The sequence below is a fragment of the Tamandua tetradactyla genome, chromosome 7 (genome assembly GCF_023851605.1).
Source record: "Tamandua tetradactyla isolate mTamTet1 chromosome 7, mTamTet1.pri, whole genome shotgun sequence".
Classification (NCBI taxonomy): Eukaryota; Metazoa; Chordata; class Mammalia; order Pilosa; family Myrmecophagidae; genus Tamandua; species Tamandua tetradactyla.
The window spans coordinates 2,849,151-2,872,287 of NC_135333.1; the positions used below are offsets into that span (position 1 = coordinate 2,849,151).

The 23,137-nt window shown below is 38.1% G+C and overlaps 1 protein-coding gene across 4 annotated transcripts in view; it reads left to right on the top strand.

Moving 5' to 3' along the window:
• Positions 1 to 23,137, top strand: part of NTPCR (nucleoside-triphosphatase, cancer-related) — a 46,691-nt gene that overhangs the window by 5,540 nt on the left and 18,014 nt on the right. For 2 of the 4 annotated variants that reach the window (XM_077168350.1, XM_077168352.1), the window contains exons 2-3: positions 1,079 to 1,241; positions 1,846 to 1,942. In XM_077168350.1, coding sequence (XP_077024465.1) covers positions 1,079 to 1,241; positions 1,846 to 1,942 — 260 coding nt within the window. Of the gene's footprint in view, positions 1 to 96; positions 218 to 1,078; positions 1,242 to 1,845; positions 1,943 to 23,137 lie in introns of those variants that run through there. The other 2 variants (XM_077168351.1, XM_077168353.1) reach the window with 2 other exon arrangements.

Sequence of the window (23,137 nt, forward strand, 5' to 3'; positions counted from 1 at the left end):
CTTTGCAATACCGTAGTGTCTCAAAATCTCTCCCCTGCAGACCTGCTAGAAATTCTTCCTCTTTGCATTTTGGGTAATTGTGATGCCATCTATATGGGAACAAGTCATGGTGACACATAAAGGCCCCTGTTAACCAGGAGCATCCTTATTAGGGGCGTAACTTGAGTGAGTTACCTAACCTTTCTCTGCCTCAGTGTCTTCATGTGTGAAATAAACAGTAAGTGCCTTTGAAAGTTGTTGTGAGGAGTTAACCAAGAAAATGCTTATAAAACATGCTGCAACAGTGCCTGGATCCATGAATGTCAGCAGTTAGTATTGTATTAGGAAGCATCTGTGGGTTCTTATAAGAGTTAATCATATTAGTCAACAGGACAGGCTGGGAAGAATGGAAGGAGTCAGGTGGGGAGGTTGTGGGGCAGAGGTTACAGTTTGGAAAGGGAGTTGGGATAAGCTGAAGGAATACCTAGAGAAGATAATGTTCGAAGGGGTTATAGCCTGAAAGGATTGCTTTTGTGAAGAAGTTTAAAAATTATCATTTCTGGTGGTATTAATGGCATTCTTAGGAAACTCAGCAATATAGGTCCATGGAGGAAAGAAATGATTTTTCCATTGTTAAATGTAGGTTTGTAGTGTCTTGAAGGTTGAAATCTTAGTTTAAAGTGCCCAGTCTTTGACCAAAACATGACCAGTTTTATTTCCTGGTGGAAAAGTATGGCAGCTTAAAAAGGAGAATAAACTTGGAGAAAACAGAAGCTTGTTTCATAGGATACAAATTGCAGTTCAGGTTGTCATCAGGAAATCACAAATTGACTCAGTTGGGTCTAGAGTTGTATATGTGACAAAACTAATAATGTTTTAGAGTTTAAAAATAAACTCCAAGATATTCATATTTTGATTATACTTGTTTCTACTTGAAATTAAAAAGTTTTAACACCTGGAGCAATCAAAATTAAATTGAAATTAATATTCATAAAATCCATTTGCAACCCATTTCTTTACCATGATTACTTTTTCAGAGTCAGCAAGCGGTATGTACTCTAGTAAGAGTGTCTCCTAATGGGAATTTTTTTTTTTTTAGGCATTGGAAAAACAACATTGATCCAGAAAGCCAGTGAAGTTTTAAAGTCCTCTGGCATGCCTGTTGATGGATTCTATACAGAAGAAGTCCGACAAGGAGGGAGAAGAATAGGATTCGATGTTGTCACTTTGTCTGGCACTCGGGGTCCTTTATCTAGAGTTGGGTACTGATTTTTAATTTCTATGGTGTTTTATTCTCTAAAGTGTCCTTCTAATCATATTTTAGGGGTTTTTCTGTACTCATTCAACAAAAGCTGAATGGTTTATTGAGCTTCTTGTTAGGTTGTTGAATTGCACTTTGTTTTCCCTCCAGATTTGGTTTCTTCTTGGTCAGAATGGTTTCTTTTAACTTTATGAATCTTTGGCCTTTAGGAATTTCTCAGAGAAAAAAGACAGATTAAGACTGTCATATGAAAAACAAGAGCATTAAAAAAATCATATTTCACTTTAAAGTTACTCTACTGAATCATAAACTCTTCTGATTTTGTAATTCTTTGCCCTGTTTCTGGTGCCACTTTTCAAAGATGGTTAGTGCCTGCCATGATAACTGCAAGGTCCGTCATTGGTGGTGTGCACACACCGTGGTAGTTTTGCTCTTGGGAGAGAAAACTGAATCAGATCAGCTTTGCACACCACCACTTCTTGTATAGGTGATTTTGTAAAGATAGTTTAGCACGTGCTGAAGGCTAGAGCCTCAGTGGAGTAGCTTAAAGATCAGAAATCAATGCAGGAGACGTTTAGCAAAGAACCTGGTATGTTTTCACTCAGGTCAGCACCTCCTCCAGGAAAACGTGAATACCGAGTTGGGCAGTATGTGGTTGATCTGACTTCCTTTGAGCAGCTGGCACTTCCTGTCTTGAGGAATGTAAGTATGTGGTTTCTGCTTATTGTACCCATCCACTCTGAGTACATTGTGCGAATCGCTGGCCACAGCCCATGGTGGCTTTTGCTCTTAAGGGGAAGCCAGTTTTGCTTTTTCAGTTTAAAAGCTTTCAAGTTTTTGAGACTTAATAAGAATATGCAGCATGGTTTGCTGTCACTCTGAAGTGTAAGTCAACTCCTTGTCACATAAATTTAGCACATATTTTATTTTGGGACGGCCTGGATGCCTAGCTGCTGAGGTTCCCAAAGCTAGGTCCTTCCTTTGTCTTCTCCATGTTTATATCTTAAACCTGCTTTCCCAACACAACAAACATGTAGGAAGGGAAAACATCACTAAATGGAAATAATGACCAGTACTTACTGAATGCCTATTCTAAGCCACTTTAAGTACTTAGCACGTTATATCATTATGTTACCTGTTTTTTTAAATAGCTTTATTGAGATTCACATGCCATACAGTTCACCCATTTTAAAGTAAAGAGTTAATTTTTTTTTAGAATATTCACAGGATTGTGCAACCATCACTGCAGTCTAATTTTGAAACGTTTCCATCATCCTTTACCTGTTGGTAGTCACTTCTTTCCTCCCTTGGCCCAGCCCCATGGTAATCAGTAATCTACTTTTTTCTCTATGGATTTGCCTTTTCTGGATATTTCATACAAACAGAATCATACAGTATGTGGTCTTTTGTGTGTGGCTTATTTCACTTAGCATAATGTTTTCAAGGTTCATCCATGCTGTAGCATGTATCAGTTCTTCATTTCTTTTTATGACTGAATAATGTTCCATCTTGTGAATACATCACATTTTATTTATCCATTCCTCAGCTGATGTACATGTGGGTTGCTTTCAGTTTTTTGCTACTGTGAATAATTCTGCTGTGAACATTCATGTACAAGTTTGGTTTAGGCATCAGTTTTCAGTTTTCTTGTGTATGTACCTAGGAGTGGGACTGCTGAGTCATATGGTAATTCTGTGTTCAAGCTTTTGAGACACTGCCATGCTGTTTTCTAGGGCAGCTACACCAGCAATGTATGAGTCATTCCTTAATGACTTATAATGTTGTGTACCTTTTCATATGCTTTGCTGGCCATTTGTATATCTTTGGAGAAATGTCTATTCCAATCCTTTGTCTGTTTTCTGATTAGGCTGTCTTTATTACTGAGTTGAGAGAGTTCTCTCAAAGTTTTGGATATAAGCCTGTTATCTGAGGTATGATTTGTAAGTATTTTCTTCCATTCTGTGGGTTGTTTTTTCATTTCCTTGAGAGTACTATTTGAAGCACAGATGTTTTTAATTTTTTTTAACTTTTTTTTATTGTATAGTATAACGTATATGCAAAGCAAAGAAATAAAAAAGCAATAGTTTTCAAAGCGCTTTTCAACAAATAGTTACAGGACAGTTCCCAGAGTTTGTCTACCATACGATCCTCTCCTAGCTGCTCCAGAATATAGGAGTCTAGAGGGCTTAAATATTTTTTGTCATCACAATAGACTTTTTTTCCTTCTTTTTTTGTGAAAAATAACATATACACAAAATAGCTATAAATTTCAAAGCACAGTACCACAATTAGTTGTAGAACATATTTCAGACTTTGACATGGGTTACAATTCCACCGTTTTAGGTTTTTACTTCCAGCTGCTCTAAGATACTGGAGACTAAAAGAGATACCAATTTAATGATTCAGCATTCATATTCATTTGTTAAATCCTATCTTCACTGTGTAAGTCCACCATTAACTTTGATCTTAACCATCCCTCTCTTTAGGGGTGTTTGGGCTGTGGTCATTCTAACTTCTTCATATTGGAAGGGTCTGTCACTAATATGGGGTAGGGAGATGGAACTACCTGATATTCTGGAGAGGCTGGTCTAGGTTTCAGGACTTAACTGAACCAGAGACCCATCTGGAGGTTGTAGGTTTCTGGAAAGTTACTCTAGTACATGGGACACTGGAATCTTATATATTGCCCTAGGTGTTCTTTAGGATTGGCTGGAATGGTCCTGGTTGTGGATTGGCAGGTTTTGTAGGTAGCAAGGTGTCCCTGAAGCTTACATAAGAGCAACCTCCAGAGTAGCCTCTCGACTCTGTTTGAACTGTCTCTGCCACTGATACTTTATTAGTTACGATTCTTTTCCCCCTTTTGGTCAGGATAGAATTGTTGATCTCATACTGCTAGGTCTGGGTTCATCCCTGGGAGTCCTCTCCCACGTTGCCAGGGAGACTTTCACCCCTGGATGTCATGTCCCATGTACCGGGGAGGGCAATGCTTTCACTTGTAGAGTTGGGCTAAGAGACAGTAAGGCCAAATCTGAGCAACAAAAGAGGTACTCCAGAAGTAACTCTTAGGCAAGACTAAGTCTAAGCTTCTATGCTACCTACATAAGCTTCATAAGAGTAAGCTTCATGATCAAGGGTATGGCCTATTGTTTTGGGTTTCCCTAAAGTTTGACCCAATATCAGGGGATTCCCTGATGGTATAGTTTAATGGTTCCATTCTCTTTCTCCCGTCCTGCAGGGGACTTTGCCAGTACTTTTTGATTATCTGGTTAATATACTCTAGGATATATTCAGGCATTACAATAATCTATTCAGGATTAAAGGACCTCTTATCCTGGGCTCCCTGTGTTTCAGTTGTTCAAATGAGCTATACAGATAGGTTGAATTAGATTATGCACTACAGAAAATTTCATTCCCTGATCAAATAAATCTTTCTTCCATTGGTCTCAAAGAGTATGTGTGGTTCTAAAATTTAGACACTGTCTCCCTTACCCCAGTGTTCTGAATTACTTTGACCCCAACCTGTTACGCTTTGTTCTTATCTCTAAATGTCAGGTTATATATATAAAACAGCCTCTCACAATCCAGAAATAACAATCAGCACTCTGGACTTAATGTGTCTGCTGTAAAAGCTTATAGTCTCGGCCCCTGTTTTCTTATAAGCGTTTTCTAAACGTGACTATAACATTCTTGTTCTTTTGTTTTTGGCTTATTTTGTCTTACCAAATGTTCCATCTGTTCATTCACATCATTGCATTCCTCATGACTTTGTTCCTTTATATAGCAGCACAACCTTTGTTCATAAGTATACATCATTGTTCACCAATCTACTTCTCCAACAGTGCATCTTTCAACCATCTGCATTCATCAGGCATCATGTAGAGTGCCCAGAGTCCACGGTCCATCAGCAGTCTCAATTTTAGATAATTTTATTGTCCCAAGAGAAAGAAAATCAATAAACACACCCTCACCAAATAGGAAATCTAAACCTCTTAACTCGTCCCTCCCTCCGTTATTTACCAGTTGCTGTGGTTTCCTTTTGAACATAGCTCATAGCATGCAATAGCAGTTTTCCCCCTGTGCCCTGGAGTTAAATGTTCTTTGTACAAGAATCATATCTTTGAAGTAATTCTTTAGAACTAATTCATATTTCTAGTGCTAATCAATAGGACACATAGGTGTATACAACCCCTTTCAATCTTGTTCATCTGCAGTATGATAATAGTACTTACAGACCCACTAGAGAACCGCCTTCACTCCTATCTATTCCCTTACATTGGAGCTCAACCTCATTAAGTAACAGTTCACCCATCTCTAGCTTCTATGTATCTCTAATTCCCCTATATTCTATATTATAAGCCTCCGATTATACCTTTATGCTGATCATAAAAGTGGAATCATACAGTATCTATCCTTTTGTGTCTGGCTGATTTCACTCAGCATTATGTCTTCGAGGCTCGTCCATCTTGTCACGTGCTTCAGGATGTCATTTGTCTTACTGCTGCATAATATTCCATCATGTATATATACAACATTTTGTTGATCCATTCGTCTGTTGATGGGCATTTGGTTTGTTTCCATCTTTTAGCGATTGTGAATAATGCTGCTGTGAACATCAGTGTGCAAATGTCTGTTTGTGTCATTGCTTTCACCTCCTCTGGGTATATACCAAGTAGTGCTATTTTGTGAGACATAGGGCAGCTTGATATTTAGTTTCCTAAGGAACCACCAGTCTTCCATAGTGGCTGCACCATTATACATTCCCACCAGCAGTGCATAAGTGTCCCAGTGTCTCCACATTCTCTTCAACATTTATAGTTTCCTGTTTAATAGCAGCCATTCTTATAGGTGTGAGGTGGTATCTCATTGTAGTCTTGATCTGCATTTCCATTATAGCCAGTGCAAATGAGCAAGTCTTCATGTGCTTTTGAGCCATCTATATTTGCTTTTCAAAAAATGACTATTCATATCTTTAGTCCATTATATAATTGCGTTGTTTGTTCTTTTGTTATTCAGTTGTATGATTTCTTTATATAGAGAGAAAATCATACCTTTGCCCAGTATGTGATTTCCAAATATTTCCTCCCATTGACTAGGCTGCCTCTTCACCTTTTTTGACAAAGTCTTTTGATGCACAGAAGCATTTGATTTTGAGGAGTTCCAATTTATCTATTTTTTCATTTGTTGTTTGTGCTTTGGGTATAAAGTTTAGGAAGCTACCTCCTATCACTAGGTCTTGAAGATGCTTCCCTACATTTTGAAGAACTATGATGCTAGTTCTTATATTTAGGTATTTGATCCACTTTGAATTAATTTTTGTGTAGGGTATAAGTTAGGGGTCCTCTTTCATTCTTTTGGCTATTGATATCCAGTTCTTCCATGCCCAGTTATTGAAAAGACTATTTTGTCCCAGTTCAGAAGATTTGGGGCTCTTGTCAAAAAATCAGTTTACCATAGATTTGGTAGTCTATTCTGCACTCTAGATTTGATTCCATTGGTCAATGCTTCTGTCTTTGTGCCAGTACCATGCTGTTTTGACCACTGTGGCTTTATAATAGGTTTTAAAATCAGGGAGTGTTAATCCTCCTTCTTTTTTTGGATGCTTTTAGCTAATCAGAGTGTCCTTCCCTTCCAGATGAATTTGGTAATTACCTTTTCCAAATCTTCAAAGTAAGTTGTTGGAATTTTGATTGTTACTGTGTTGAATCCATAGATCCATTTGGGGAGAATTGACATCTTAACTATATTTAACCTTCCTATCCATGAGCAGGGAATGTCTTTCTACCTATTTAGATCTCCTTTGATTTCTTTTAGCAATGTTATGTAGTTTTCTGTGTATAAGTCCTTTATGTCCCTAGATAAGTTCATTCCTAAGTACTTGATTCTTTTAGTTGCTATTTTGAATGGAATTTTTTCCTTAACTGACTCCTCAGCTAGGTCACTGCTTGTGTATAGAAATGTTACTGATTTTTGCACATTAATTTTATATCCTGCCACCTTGCTGAATTTGTTTATTAGCTCAGTAACTTTGCTGTAGATTTCTCAGGATCTTCCAAGTATAGTATCATATCATCTGCAAATAATGAGAGTTTTGCTTCTTCTTTTCCAATTTGGATGGATACCTTATATTTCTTTGTCCTACCTGATTGCTCTAGCTAGAATATCTACCACAATGTTGTTAATAGTGATGACAGTGGGCATTGTTGTCTTGTTCCTGATCTTAGGGGAAAGCTTTCAGTCTCTCTCCATTGAGTATAATCCTGGCTGTTGGTTTTTCATGTATTCCCTTTATCATATTGATGTAGTTAGCTTTGATTCCTATCCTTTGAAGTGTTTTTATCAGAAAAAGATGCTGAATTTTGTCAAATGCTTTTTAAGCATCAATCAAGATGATCATGTAGTTTTTCCCTTTTGATTTGTTAATATGCTATATTACATTAATTCATTTTCTTGTGTTGAGCTATCCTTGCATTCTTTATATAAACCTCACTTAGTTCATGGTATATAATTCTTTTAATGTGTTGTTGGATTTGATTTGCTAATAGTTTATTGAGAATTTTTGCATCTATGTTCATTAAGGAGAGTGGCTTGTAGTTTTCCTTTCTTATAGCATCTTTGCTTGGTTTTGGTATTAAAGTGATATTAGCTTCATAAAATCAGTTAGGTAGACTTCCTTTTCCCTCTATTTTTTGGAAAAGTTTGACCAGGATTGGTGTTAGTTCTTTTTGGAATGTTTGATAAAATTCCCCTGTAAAGACATCTGGCCCTGGGCTTTTCTTTGTAGAAAGATTTTTGATGACTAATTGAATTTCTTTACTTGTGATTGGTTTGTTGAGATCTTCTACTTATCCCTGAGTCAGTGTAACTTGTTTGTGTGTCTTCAGCAATTTGTCCATTTCATCTTAGTTGTCTAGTTTGTTGGTGTATAGTTCATGGTATCCTCTTATGCTTTCTTTTATTTCTTCAGGGTCTGTGGTAACACACCCCTTCTCATTTCTGATTTTTATTTGGTTTTATTGATTCTTTCTATTCTTTTGTTCTCCCATTCATTTATCTCTGCTTTAATCTTTTTTATTTCTCTTCTCCTATTTGCTTTGGGGTTAGTTTGGTGTTCTTTCTCAAGTTCCTTCAAGTTTGCTGTTAAGTCCTTGATTTTTGCTCTTTCTTGTTTTTTAATATAGGCATTTAGGGCAATTAATTTCCCTCTCAGCACAGCCTTTGCCACATCCCATAAGTTCTGATAAGTTGTATTCTCATTTTCATTCATCTCCAGATAGCTGCTGATTTCTCTAGCAATTTCTTCTTTGACCCACTGGTTATTTAAGAGTGTGTTATTACATCTCCATATATTTGTGAATGTTCTCGTTCTTTGGTGGTTATTGAGATCCACCTTCATCCTGTTGTGATCAGAGAATATGTTTTGAATAATTTTGGTGTTTTAAAATTTATAAAGGACTGTTTTGTGCCCCAGCATATGATCTATCCTGGAGAATGTTCCATGAGCACTAGAGAAGAATGTATATTCTTGTGTTTTGGGGTGTAATGACCTATATCTGTCTGTTAGGTCTTATTCATTTATCAAGTTATTTAACTTCTCTATTTCCTTGTTGATCTCTGTCTGGTTGTTCTATCTATAGGGGAGAGTGGTGTATTGAAGTCTCCTACTATTGTTGAAACATCTATCGCTCCCTTCAGTTTTGCCAATGTCTGTCTTATGTTCTTTGGAGCTCCTTGATTCGAAGCATAAACATTTATGATTATTATATCTTCTTGGTGAATTGACCCTTTAATTAGTATATAGTGTCCTTCGTCTCTTATGAAGTCTTTACATTTAAAGTTTATTTTGTCTGATATTAGTATAGCTACTCCTGCTTTCTTTTAGTTACAGCTTGCATGGAAAATCTTTCTCCATCTTTTACTTTCAATCCATTTGTATCTTTGCATGTACGATGAGTCTCTTGTAAGCAGCATATAGCTGAATTATGTTTCTTAATCCATTCTGCCAATCTGTATCTTTTAATTGGTAAATTTAGACAGTTAACATTCAAAGTTATTACTGAAAAGGCATTTCTTGAATCCACCATCTTATCTTTTTAATTTTATTTGTCAGATCTATATATTCTTTTCCCTCTTTCTCTTTGTATTCTTTAAATTACCCTCAGTGGTATCTCTTCAATTCTGTTCCCTTTTCCAGGTATTTTGTTTTTTTTTTTCAGCCAGCAGAACTCCTTTTAGAATTTCTTATAGGGCCAGTCTCTTGTTGACAGATTCTTTCAGGACCTCTTTGTCTGTGAAAACTTTAATCTCTCCCTCAATTTTGAAGTACAATTTTGGGTGGGTACAGAATTCTTGTCTGGAAGTCTTTCTCTTTCAGGATCTAGAATATATCATACCACTGCATTCTTGCCTCCATGGTGCTAGTTGAGTGGTTTGATCTCAGTCTTATTTGGTTTCCTTGTATGTAGTAGATTGTTTTTCTCTTGCCACTTTCAGGATTTTCTGCTTCTCTTCCACATTTGACAGACTGGTTAATATGCGTCTTGGGGAAGGCCTATTTGGATTTATTCTGTTTGGAGTTCGTTGGGCTTCTCTGACATGTATATTTATGTCCTTTATGAGGGTTGGGAAGTTTTCCCCCATTACATCCTCAACTACTCTTCCTAAGCCCTTTACTCCTCTTTTCTTCTTCTGGGACACCGATGATTTTTATATTTGTGCACTTTGTTTTGTCTGTCATTTCCCTGAGATCCAATTCAATTTTTTCCATCTTTTTTGCCATTTGCTGTTTTGAGTCTTTGAAGTCAGTTATCCTGTTCTCTGTATCACTTATTCTTCTGTTGCTTCAAATCTGGTTATGTGTGCCTCTACTATGTTTTTTATTTAGTCAATAGAGTCTTTAATCTCTGTGATGTCTGCTCTTTTTCTATTTATTCTTTCAAATTCTTCTTTATGCTCTTCTACTGTCTTTATGTCATTTGCTAACCCGCTTATTTTATTAAGTGGAGTTGTATGAACATCTTGGATTAGTTGTTCCAAAGTCTGTGTCTCAATTTGGTTATTAGGCAGTGCTATATCTGTCTGCATTGTGATATGCTTAGTGATCTTCTGCTGTCTTCGTGGCATATAAATATCTTGATTTACTTTGGGAGTTGATTTCTTTCAGTAGTCTGAGGCCTTGTGTTTGTGGGATGGTTGTACAGCAGGGAGCAGGGTATGGGGTGGGCACCCAGTGCGGTGATTTGTTTCAGGGCAGCTATAATAATGCACTGGGGACTGGTGGGGAGGGGGCGCCTGGGCCTGGAGCGCAGGAATGGAGGCAAGTGACAGGGTTCAGGTGTGTGGGGTGAATCACAGGGCTGCGTAGGTGAGGGTAGTGCACCCAAGGATCGCATCCTGGGCGATCCTTCTCTAACTTTTCTGTGGAGCAGGGCTAATCTCGAGGTACTCTATTTGGTCATCTTCCAGGAAGATGTTTTTAATTTTGAGAAGTCACATTTATCTATTGTTCGTTTATTGCTTGTGATTTGGGTGTTATATTAAAGAAAGCTCTGTCTATCCCAAGTTCAGAAATATTTCTTGTATGTTTTATTCTAAGAGTTTATTCAGGGATATTCTAAGAGTTACAGGGATGCTTGTCAATGTGGGCACCCAGTGGCCAGGGAGGATGTAGCTGTGTGGGTGTACCTGTCTGGGGGTCGTAACCCTGGTGTGTGCTGGTCTAAGGTATGGGGCTCTTTGTGCCATGTGTAGAGCTGTGGCAGGAGGTTGGCATTAGGTCTTTATGGATTGGGTACAGATGTGACCTGGCTGTGCAGGTCAGCACTTGCTCAGAGCTGGGAAGTGTGGCTGAGGGCCGTGCGCATGCGTGGTTCTAGGACTGCTGTAAAGTGCAGTTCCCCGAGTGAATGATGTGATTGGGGACCTTTGTGCATGTATGCGCCTAGGAATGCTGTAAACTGATGTACAGACCTCAGGGAGTGTGGGGTGGGGCTGTGTGACACTATGGGCAGGGTGACAGGCCTAGCTTGGGTATGGAGGTTAGTGCTGAAGCCTTTATGTGCTGGCAACAGCCTGCAGGGAACATGGAGGGGGAGTTAGTGCTCGGGAGGGGTGCAGGAGAGGTGGGTTGTGCTGTACTTGGAGTGGGGGTGTGGGGCAGGTACATGCACTGGGGACTGGTGGGGAGGGGGCTTCTGGGCCTGGAGCGCAGGAATGGAGGCAAGTGACAGGGTTCGGGTGTGTGGGATGAATCACTGGTTACAGGGCTGCGCAGGTGAGGGTAGTGCACCCAAGGATCGCAGCCTGGTCCCTGACTCCCGTCTCTGTGCTCCGGTGGGCCCCGTATCTCTGTGCCAGGCTCCAGCTTTCCGCCTCTCAGTTCCTCAGGCTCTGCACCAGGGATGCCCTTTGTGGTGCAGAAGGCTCTCCTAGGTCAGCTGCACTCCTGAATCCCCACCTCAGTCGCCCTCTTTTCCCTCCTCTAACTTTTCTGTGGAGCAGGACTACTCTCGAGCTACTCTATTTGTCCATCTTCCCGTAAGATGTTTTTAATTTTGAGAAGTCACATTTATCTATTGTTCGTTTATTGCTTGTGTTTTGGGTGTTATATTAAAGAAAGCTCTGTCTAACCCAAGTTCAGAAATATTTCTTGTATGTTTTATTCTAAGAGTTTATAATTTTACTATTGCATTTAGTTCTGTCATCTGTTTCAAGTTAATTTTTGCATATGGTATGAGGTGTGGATACAACTTCATTCTTTTGCATATAAATATCCAGTTGTCTCAGACTGTTGTTGAAAGACTACTTATTCTTTAACCATTGAATTGTTTTGGCACCCTTGTCAAAAATCAAATGATAAATACAAGGATTTGTTTCTGGACTCTCAGTTCTTTCACATCTATCCCTATGCCATCACCACAACGTCTTGACTACTGCAACTAGGATTTTTATAGGGATTGCATTGAATCTGTAGATCAGTTTGAGGAGTGCTACAGTCTTTAAGATTTTAAGTCTTTTGATCCATGAACAATAGGAATGCCTTTCCAATTATTTAGGTCTTTAATTTCTTTCAACAATGTTTTAGTAGTGTCCAGCATACAAGTCTTACACTCCTTTTAAAAATTTATACCTAATGTCCTGGTTTGAAACTATTAGGTACTTCAGAAAAACCATGTTCTTTTAATCCAGTCTTGTGGGGGCCAGTCTTTTGTTGGGTGGGACCTTGTGATGAAGTTGTCTCTATGGAGGTGTGGCCTACCCATTCAAGGTGGTCTTGGTCACTGTCATTGTACACGCTAGGCGCTTCTAGAGTATACCATCTCAGTCTTTATCGTCTCTCTTCCCTTCTGATTTCATTTGTGCTCCCAGCCCTCCTCCCTCTACCATTCTCACATTCAGTTTCATCCAGTGTACTAGCATTACTGTGTTACAGTTAAGTAGTATTGTGCTATCCATTTCTGAATTTTCACTTTCAGTCCTGTTGTACCATCTGTATGATCAGCCTTTCTTTTATGGGCAGGCACCGGGAATCGAACCCAGGTCCTCTAGCATGACAGGCAAGCATTCTTCTGCCCTGATCAACCTTTCTTGAGTGAAGATATTGTTGATGCCTTAATTTGAAGATTTTCATGGCTTCAGAACTGTAAATTTGTAGCTTAATAAGTCCCCTTTTTACAGGCCAATCCATTTCTGGTATATTACATTCCGGCAGCATTAGCAAATGAAAACACTGAAGTATTTTACTCCTTTTGATACTACTGTAACTGGAATTGTTTTATTAATCTAATTTTTTGATTTTCATTGTTAATGTATAGAAATATAATTGCTTTTGTATGTTGATCTTGTCTCCTACAAACTTGTTGAACTTGTTTATTCAAATAGTTTTTTCTCTAGATTCTTTAAGATTTTCTACATACAAAATCATGTTAGCTCCAATTAGAGTAGTTTTACTTCTTCCTTTTCAACCTGGATGCCTTTTATTTCATCTTCTTGCCTAATTCCCCTGGTTAGAACCTCCAATTCAGTGTTGAATAGAAATGATGAGAGCAGATATCTTTGTCTTGTTCCTCCTCTTAGGAGTGGAAAACATTCTGTTTTTCACCATTAAGGATCATATTAACTGTGGTTTTTTATAGATGGGCTTTATCAGGTTAAGGAAGTTTTGTTTTATTCCTGTTTTGTTGAGTATTTTTATAATGAGAGGAGTGTTGGGGTTTTGCCAAATCCTTTTTCTGCATCTATTTAGATGATTGTGATTTTTTTATTCTTTACTCTATTGATGTGGTGTAAAACATTAAATGATTTTTGTATGTTAAACCAATCTTAGATTCCTGGAATAAATATTAACTTGGTTATGGTGTACAATTCTTTTTATATGTTGCTGTATTTGGTTTGCTAGTATTTTGTTGAGGATTTTTCATATAATTTCATACAGGATGTAGTTCATAACTTTCTTTTCTTGTGATATCTTTGTCTAGCTTTGCTATTAGGGCAATACTAACCTCATAGAATCTTTGGAAGGTGTTTGGTACAATTCAGAAAGAAGTCACCTGGCCCCCTGTTTTTCTTTGGAGGAAGCTTTTTCATTACTAATGCAATCTCTTTACTTGTTATAGCTCTGTAGATTTTTTATTTCTTGATTAGACAGTTTTGATATTTTGTGCCTTTTACTAATTTGTTAATTCCATTTAAGTTATCTGATTTGTTGGCATATGGTTCATAGTTTTCCTTATAATCCTTTCTCTTGTAAGGTCGATAGTGATGTTCCCTCTTTCATTCATGATTCTAGTTACTTAAATCTTATTTCTGTTTTCTTTGTCAGTATAACTAAAGGTTTCTGAATTTAGTTGATCTTTTCAAAAAGCCAACTTTTGATTTTATTTAGATTATATGTTACTTGTGTTTTGCATTATCAAATATTTATTAAATCTGGAATTATATAGTCATGAATAACACAGACATGTTTTCTACTTTCTCAGAACTCTCAGTCTAATGAGAAATTTAGGTATTAAACAAATAAATACAATTGTGGTAAGTACCGTGAAGGAAAAAAGCAGGGTGCTGTGGTAAGAGGAATCAACTTTAGACCAAGTAAGCAGGAAAGAGGTCAGAGGAGGTGACATTTAAATGGAAATGAAAGATGAGGAGGCACCATCACTTCAAAGATAAGTGAACAGGCACACGGAGGCCCCAGGTTCTCAAGTAGGAGCAGGTGAGGAAGATAGATGAGGAAGGAGGAAGATGGGGCCGCATCGTACAGGGCCTTGTGGAACGTGCTAACAAGCCTGGGTTTCATTTAATCTATTGCAGACTTACTACTTTTGTGAAAATGGAATAATATGGTTCTATCTCAAGAGTCCGTTGAAACCACTCTAGAGGTTTCCATTGTAGCAGGAGTAAAACCCAAGGTCATTTCTTTTGCCTAGAAGGCCCTCTGTTATCTGACCTTTATAACCACTGGGCTCTTTTCACCATATTCCAGCCATACTGGCTCCAGCACGTTGCCCAAACATGCCAGAGTCAGCCCAGCATTTGGTCCTTAACACTTGCAATTTGCTTTGGTTGGCATACTCTCCTTCTAGACCTTTGTCTCTCTGCACCTTCTTGGCACTCAATCCTTAGCTCAGATGTGCAGCGGGGGGCTTTGGCAAGTAGGCTGCTGAGAGATCTTAGCTGTGGACTGCCAAGTCCAGTCTCCAGAGGGTTGGTTATATCTTGCAGTCTCTTTTGGTAGGGAGCTGCTGCTCCTTAGGGGCCTCCTTCTTCTCTTGTTTAAAAAATATTTTTATTGACAAATCTTCACACACATACATGATGTACAATCAGCGGCTCATAATATCATCACATAGTTGTGTATTCATTACAATGATCGTTTTTAGAACATTTGCATCACTCCAGAAAAAGAAATAAAAAGAAAAAATGCTTTTATACCATACCCCTTACCCCTCCCTCTCACTAGTATTTCCATCTATCCAATTTATTTTATCCCTTATCCCCCCTTTTATTTATTTATTTTTTGTCTATATATTTTTTACTCATCTATCTGTATCCTGGATAAAAGGAACATCAGACGCAAGGTCTTCATAGTCACTCAGTCACACTGTAAAAGCTATATCGTTATACAGTCATCTTCAAGAATCAAAACTACTGGGACACAGTATAACAGTTTCAGGTACTTCCCTCCAGCCACTCCAATACACCATACACTAAAAAGGAATATCTATATAATGCATAAGAATAACCTGCAGGATAACCTCTCAATTCTATTAGAAATATCTCAGCCACAGAAACTTTATTTTGTCTCATCTCTCTCTTTCCCCTTTTGGTCAAGAAGGCTTTCTCAGTGCCATGAGGCCAGGTCCCAGCTCATCCCAGGAGTTCTGTACCACATTTTCAGGGAGAGTTACATCACTGGGAGTCATGCCCCACGTAGTGGGGAGGGCAGTGAGTTCACCTGCTGAGTTGGATTAGAGAGAAAGGCCACATCTGAGCAACAAAAGAGGTTCTCTGGGGTAACTCTTAGGCATAATTATAAGTAGGCTTAGTCTGTCTTTCTCAGGAATAAATTTCAAAGGGGCCCCCAATATGTAGGGTATTGATTGTCCCCACTGCTTGCAGGAATATCAGGAATTCACTGGGGAAGTTGAATATATCCTTTCTCCCACCACCCCCCTCCCCTTGTTTTTATTTCCTTTCCCCCTGCTTGCTCCTCTTACCTTTTTCTTATTTAACTCCTTCCTCTTGGAACTTCCCCTCATTGCCTGTGCTTGGGGCTATTGTGGCCGCTATATTGAGTGGGAGCAGTCAGAAAACATGGTATTTTTCTCCCTAGTTCTTTTTCCTGAAAGGAAACCGAGATACTTCAAATGAAATTTCAAGCAAAAACTCTGACTTTGGGCATGGGATCAATACAAAGAATTGATTTTTACTTATCTTGCTTACAGCAGACTGATCCTGGGAAAACAGTGTGTGCCTATGTGTTTAATGTTTATCTGCAAGCTTATATAAGATGACTGGAATCAAGATCTTGAATCTTTTTTAAATTAAAAATAAAAACAGGCTCCTCCTAATTTTTTTAACACCCTGATTACTAAACTCAGACATTCACATTCTAGGCAGGAAAAATTCCTGGGCTTGGGGATTTTCCTTGGTCATGAAATTTTTACTTGGCAGAAATTTTTCTCCCATTTCAATTAACAGAGGATATATTTTATTAAATTGAAGAAAGGATAAGAAATTACTGTTTTGCTCTTATTTAAAAAAAATCAAAGTAACTGGGAAACAAAAATAGGGGAACATAAAAAATTGGCAATTCTCATCATCAGATAAAGTAAACTAAAAGCTTTGGAAATCACATTTAGAAAGGGCAGACCCCTTTATATTGGGATACAATACCTTAATTTCTAATGCGCAGGGACATATGAAAAAAAACTCTGACAGTATGTTGAGAAATATCTATTAAGTGCTCACCATGTATAAGAGATTATGGGCAAAAAAAAAAAAAAAGAAAAGATTATGGACTAAAAAGATTTTTGAGTTTTTTTTTAAATACTCTGAAAAAGTAAGAAAAAATAAATTTTGCTTGGGTTAACAGGCCTGTAACTCTTTGCATGCCTGGAAGTAAGAATGGGTCTTGGTCCTGAAGAGTAGTTTGAGGCTTGGGAAAGGCCTGGGAGGAGGAGATTCAGGCAGGATGCTGTGTTCCACCGTGTTCTGGTGCTCTTGTGAATTTTCTTATGCAGGAGTTAAATCTGATTGAGGTTATTGGTAAAAACTCAAGACTCAGTAAGGTTTCAGAAAGCCCTTTGTAGTGTTGACTGTTGATGCTTTTCTTTCTAAAAGTGACATCTTTCCTTATTTGACAGCATTTATCGGTATCCTGAGTCCTAAAGTTCTACATACTAATGGTAGAAAATTTGTAAAAATATAAAATATATGGAAGAAAATATGAATAAATCATATAGTGATTAAAACTATACAGAAATACAAAGTTATTTTGATTTAAATATTCTTAATTTTTCAGACAGTCTTTGTTCTCCACAGCTAAAAGCATAATATCTCTCTCTCTTTCCTTTTCTTTCTTTAATTTTATCTTGAAAAGGCCACTACTAAATTTCTTCTATTTTCTAATTCAGATTGTTTTTTCAGTTTTCTAAAGATCAAAGCTGCCAGAATAAGGCTGGCCTGTTTCATAGTGATCTTTTTGACAGCCACACTGAATGCTTTATTAGAATTTGGCTCAATGTAGGATTTAATATTTCACTGGTTTTCAATATATCTGTTATGCATTCAAGAAGACAACAGTAGATTATGATGCTTTAAAGAACAAAGACCGTTTACTCAAAGCCCTATTTTCCATACTGATCCCTGTGATTCACAAAGATCTGTGGCAGGAATAGTAAGCTAGAATCAGGATACCTAGTAAAAAACAACATAGTTTGAAACTTGTATTTCCTTGTTTTGATCACAATAAGGCTTTCAGGTTGTGTTTGTGTTTGAGAGCAGGATCTGCTTTGATTCTGAAATAGACAGCTGCAAATCTTAGAAATTTTATTTAGGATGAAAAGACTCCTGTCTAGTGAAAGGTTATTTTCTTAACACTTGACCTAGAAATGCCTTTTAGTATTTCAGACCATTGGACTTTTGAAATAATTTAGACAGATGAAATTCGAGTCAGGATATTCTTGAAATATCCACTAGAACATAAGCATTCTTTTAGAATGTTGTTCACTATTGTCAGCAGAAGTGACATTTGTATTTTTGTTCTCCTTCACTTTCTGTTCAGAACTTCTGATCACACATACGTAGTGTAATGTCAGCCAGGGAAATGAAAACATATCTTGTGCAACCATAAACATTAATTTAAAAATTGTCAGTAAAACCATTTCTGCAATGAATTGAAATGGGGAAGGGAACTGAAAGTTCAGTATCAAGTGGACTTTGTGATCAACTTTGCAGTATTTGTTATAACAGCCTATGTGGTGAAGAAGTAACCTTACTCAGAAAGTCTGGCCTTTGCCCACAGTCACTGGGAGGTGCTGTCTAGGTCCGTGGAATGCCTTCCCTGATAGGGGTGTTTTTGTTTGCCTTGGGGTCTGACAACATTATCAGTCCTGACCTCTCCAGGAACTGATGATTAGCTTGACTTCCATGAGGAGCTGGAGACTAAAGCTCCCCATGCGGGCAGTATGTGATCAAGCCCAATTAAAGCTCTGGACACCAAGTGTTCCCTGGTTGGGAGTACTCTGTGTGTATTGTCACAGATGAGGACTGGCAGGAGGTAATGCCATCCTTGACTCTGGGGAGAAGACACCAATGCAATATGTCTCTTCTCTTGGCTGGCTTTAATTTATATCTTTTCACTATGAGAAAACTGTCTTTGAAATATGGCGCTTTCCTGAGTTCTGTGAGTCATTCTAGGAGACTATAGAACTTGAGGGTGGTCCTGGGACCAAGAAATTGCAACTGGTGTCTGAAGCAAAGGCAGTCATGTGGCGATGGTGCACTCTGACTTTGCAGATTGGTAGACTCAGCGAACTGTCATTATTGGGATTCTCCGTAATGTCCCCTGGGCAGGGTTTAGCTTGTGAGTGTTGTGACTTGTTGGCTGTGGTGAAGTTCTGGTGATGAAGATGCTGAGCAGGCTGGGTTATGATACCTTCACGTGGTTCCTCTCACAGCCTACCCCCAAGAAACATCAAAATGGTATATGCTCCTTATGTGGGGCAGGCGTGGAATTTGTTAAACTGTTGTCGTTTTTCCCTTTTATTCATCCACTTTATCATGTTTCTGACATCATCTGACTCTCTCCTTTCTCACCTCTCAAATATATCAGTCTAAAACTCTATACCCCTTTTAAAGGACGTTCACAACTTGATGATTTGGTCATTTTCTTGAATCTGATACTGAAAAAATATGTATGTTGTGTTTTTCTTTTATGCTGATTCTGTTTTTTCTTAACTTTATTTGGATATAATTTTAAACTTAGATTTCAAGAATAAGAATAGTGCAACAACATCAGTATTCCCTATTTTTAACATTTTAATTATTTTGCCTTATTGTTTGCTTGCTTTCCACCCTGACATGCCATGTCTCTGCGTGTGTGTATGTATGTGTGTGTGTGTGTGTGTGTGTTTGTATGAATAACCGTGTAATTTTGGGGAAAACACTTGAAAGTTTGTTGCAATCATAGGGGTACTTTACTCCAAAATACTCGCATGTTTTTCCTAAAAATAAGGATCTTCTCTTATATGATCAGTACAATTATCAACCTCAGTAAATTTGATAAAATTCTTTAATGTGCCATTTGTATTCCAGTTTTATTGATTGATTTAATGTTCTTTGTAGCATTTCTTTTTCCTCCAGTTCAGGATCCAGTCTAGGTAATGAATTTAATTATCATATCTCCATATCCTTTAATCTGTAACATTTCCACAGTTATTCTTTATCTTTTATGACATTCTTGAAGACTACAGTCCCCAACCCCCTTTTTTGTACTTCTGCTGATGTTTATGATTAGATTCAGGTTATGTATCTTGACCAGAATACTACATAAGGGATGCTGTATCCTTCTTAGGTATCTCTTTTGGGGATATGTGTGATGTCCATTTGTCCCTCATTGGTGGTATTAATTTTTTTTATTACCTGATCAAGGAATTGTCTGATTTCACCACTATATAATTACTGTTCTTTTCTTTTGAAACTAGTGAGCAATGAGTTAGAGATACTTTAAGACCAAGCACATATCCTCCTCATCAACATTTCCCCTTAGACATTTCGAATTTTATCTAAACTTTATTAGATCATCTTAATACAAAAATGATTTTCTCTTGAGGCTTCAACTGGCAAGCAGTTATCTGTCTTTTGAAATACTTAAAAAAAAATTTCAAAATACCCAAAATATTAGTTCTTTTTGAATAATTGAATGTAGTAAAATATGATTACTAAAAAAAAAAATAGTGGTTTTGTGGCTTTGCTCTGTAAGCCCTTAGAGACTAGAGCTCTTTCCTTTATCATTAGAGAGAAAAGTAGTTTCTTCATAGTTAGATGAATTTCTTAGATTACCGTTTTTTCCTTATTTCATAATCAAAGTCTGCAGGTGATATAATATAGCACATGGGGCCTGGAAGAGGATTTGGAGTCAGATGATCTTGGGTTTGACTCTGCTCTGTCACATGTGATCTGTAGGACTTTGGGTAAGTCATTCAACCCCCAAGCTTCAGTTTCCTCATTTGTAGAACAGAAGTGCTGACACGTATCAACTATGTTAGGTTATTAGGAGGTCTGGATGTGATAATGCTTATAAAATGCACTAGTGCTTGGCTCATAGGGTGCCAAACTATAGAGGTAGCTATGACTTTTCTAAAGAAGTTGAGTGAGGTGATCGATAGGCAGTAGCTTGGGATTATATTCTAAATACACTCTGATTTGTATTTGCCAGTAATGCCATCCAATCCCATTAACCAAATGTTCAGACTGATCCTGAGGTTCTGCCTCACATGGCATACTGGGTTCTGGACCTTGCTGGGCTGACTGCAAGCTGTGTCAGTTCTGGAATGGTTGTTGTATTTTAGACAATGCCAAGGGTACAGTTCCCATGGTCTTTGGTCAGGTGATCTTGTTGAATGATCCCCTATGAACCTCAGAGAAGCCATTTAGGACATCCAGAAGGCACATCAGAGCTAGTCTGCTGAGCCTGGGAGTGGGGGCGGTTGTAGAGCCATGAAATCCCTGGGTCCCTGGCAGTTTTGTGGAAGCAGTTTCCACCCAGAGTGACTATGTGGGGAAAGTCTGGTCTTCAGGGCACATCACAGTCTAGACATCTTGTCTTGGCTTCCTAGCTTGTGATTTTCTTCCCCACGAACACATGATGAACTTGTCACCAGCTGGCTAAAGGATTCTCAAACTTTAAGGCATGGAATAAACTCACATAAAAGTCTAACTGCCACCCTACATTTTTAGCTAATAGCGTAGGTAGGGTGAAGGGTCTCTGGCTTGCTCAGTAGTGGCTGCTGTTATCACCATTTATCTAGACAGGCACAGCCTTTCTGGCTTCCACAGAACTTCTGACTCTTTGTAGGAAGGACTACAGTTCTGCTGCCTAACTAGACATCCCCCGGCTCCCTCCCGTCACACTCAATACGTCTTTACCCAGACAGATGAGCTTAGAAGCCCATTGGTGTGTCTGATATGTAAATAAATAAGTACATACATACATACATACATATATATATATACACATACATACATATCATTATATCACCAGAAATATTTATATGTGAATAATTCAGAGTGAGGCAAAGACTAATCAATCACCTCTTTTGGTTCAATATTTTGGCTAAATGAAATTGCTTTTTTTATGTCTACATTTTCACTGTACTCTTGGAAGTGCATATAAAGATACACCAAAAGGTGAAAGGACCAGAGAAATCTCATTATGTTTAGATCTCTGGTATAACTGGTACAAAGATCTTGTTGTTCTTCTAAATTGATTTAATCTTTCTGGGAAGCAAACTATCCAAGTACACCTAAAGCTAGAAAATTCTTCATAATTTCTCCTGCCCCTGGCTGGTCAGTTGTAGGACTCTATCCCTAGGAAATAGCTTCTTCCTTAGAACAAGCAGAAGAATTAAAAATAGACTTCCCACAAAGAATTTTTATCACCCTCCTGACAGTGAAATTGAAAATAGAGGAGTGGCCAAGTAAGCTGTAGGGGTAACATGAAGGATTATAGTGCAGCTATTGGAAAATGGCAATGCTTGTACTGTTATGTGGGGAGAGGCTATGAAAGGAGCACAAAGGGCAGCCACTCCCAATAGTGTATCCAGGGGATTATAACCACCTGGGAGCTTATTCCCATCCCCACAACCAGAAAAGACAGAACTGGGGCAGGAACCTAGAAGATTTTTAAATCAGGGCCTCTACTGCTTTAAAACCTATCTATCAACTCAGAAAAACATTTGGAACCATGTGAACAGAGTAAATGTATGATCATGGACCTATTTTTGTGTTCCTTCTCAAGTTGTTTTAATCTATATAGAAAGGAAACAGTTTTGAACTTAATGTGGTTCTTTTCTTAAGCTCTTGAAGGTATGTTTTATTTAGAAAGACAAGTTGGGTGTTTAGGGTTTTGAGTGGCTTAATATCTGACACCTGTCTCTCAATTCAGTGTGAATAACTTATATTTTCCTAAAAACCCCAGACTTATTTTGAGATTACTGTAGTACCTGGATAACAAAGTTCCTAATTCTGGACAGCATGAGTATTTTATGTAAATTAACTTTTTAAAATGAGCATTCGTTTGGTGGAAAGTTATACATGTGTCCAAATATCTCGTGCTAGCACATAAAGCATGTGGGTGAGCGCTCACTGGTGAACACTCTAGAGAACTGCAGGCAGGGTTGTTGTTGGAGAGCTGTGTGCTTTGTACCTGCATGTGTGTTTCTCTGTATAACCCACACACATTTGATTACCCACACATACACACTCATAAATACATGCTTATGTTCACATATGTTCTTTCATATTGCCTTTCATTTGGCTGCTTTCAAAACTGTCTCATGGGCTTGAATTGTATTCCATTGGGCTTCTGGATGGTGGCTTCCAATGATGACATCCACAATTATTCATCATCTCTTGAGGTGGCAAAATGCCCCTTGATGAGAGCACGTCATTGGGAGTGGCTTGCTTCCAGAAAGACAGAAACCTGCCTGTGGGATTATCTGTTTTTATGCCCATTAACAGGTGGCTGATAGAGGTTGTATTTCTCCCAAATTTGGCATTCATTTTTGAAGAAAAAACTTGGAATACATAATGACTTACTCCATAAACTCACTCCCTTCCACCTCTCTGTCCTCAGAGTGGGTGGTGTTGCTGCTTCAGCTTTCCATTTCTCAAGTTTGC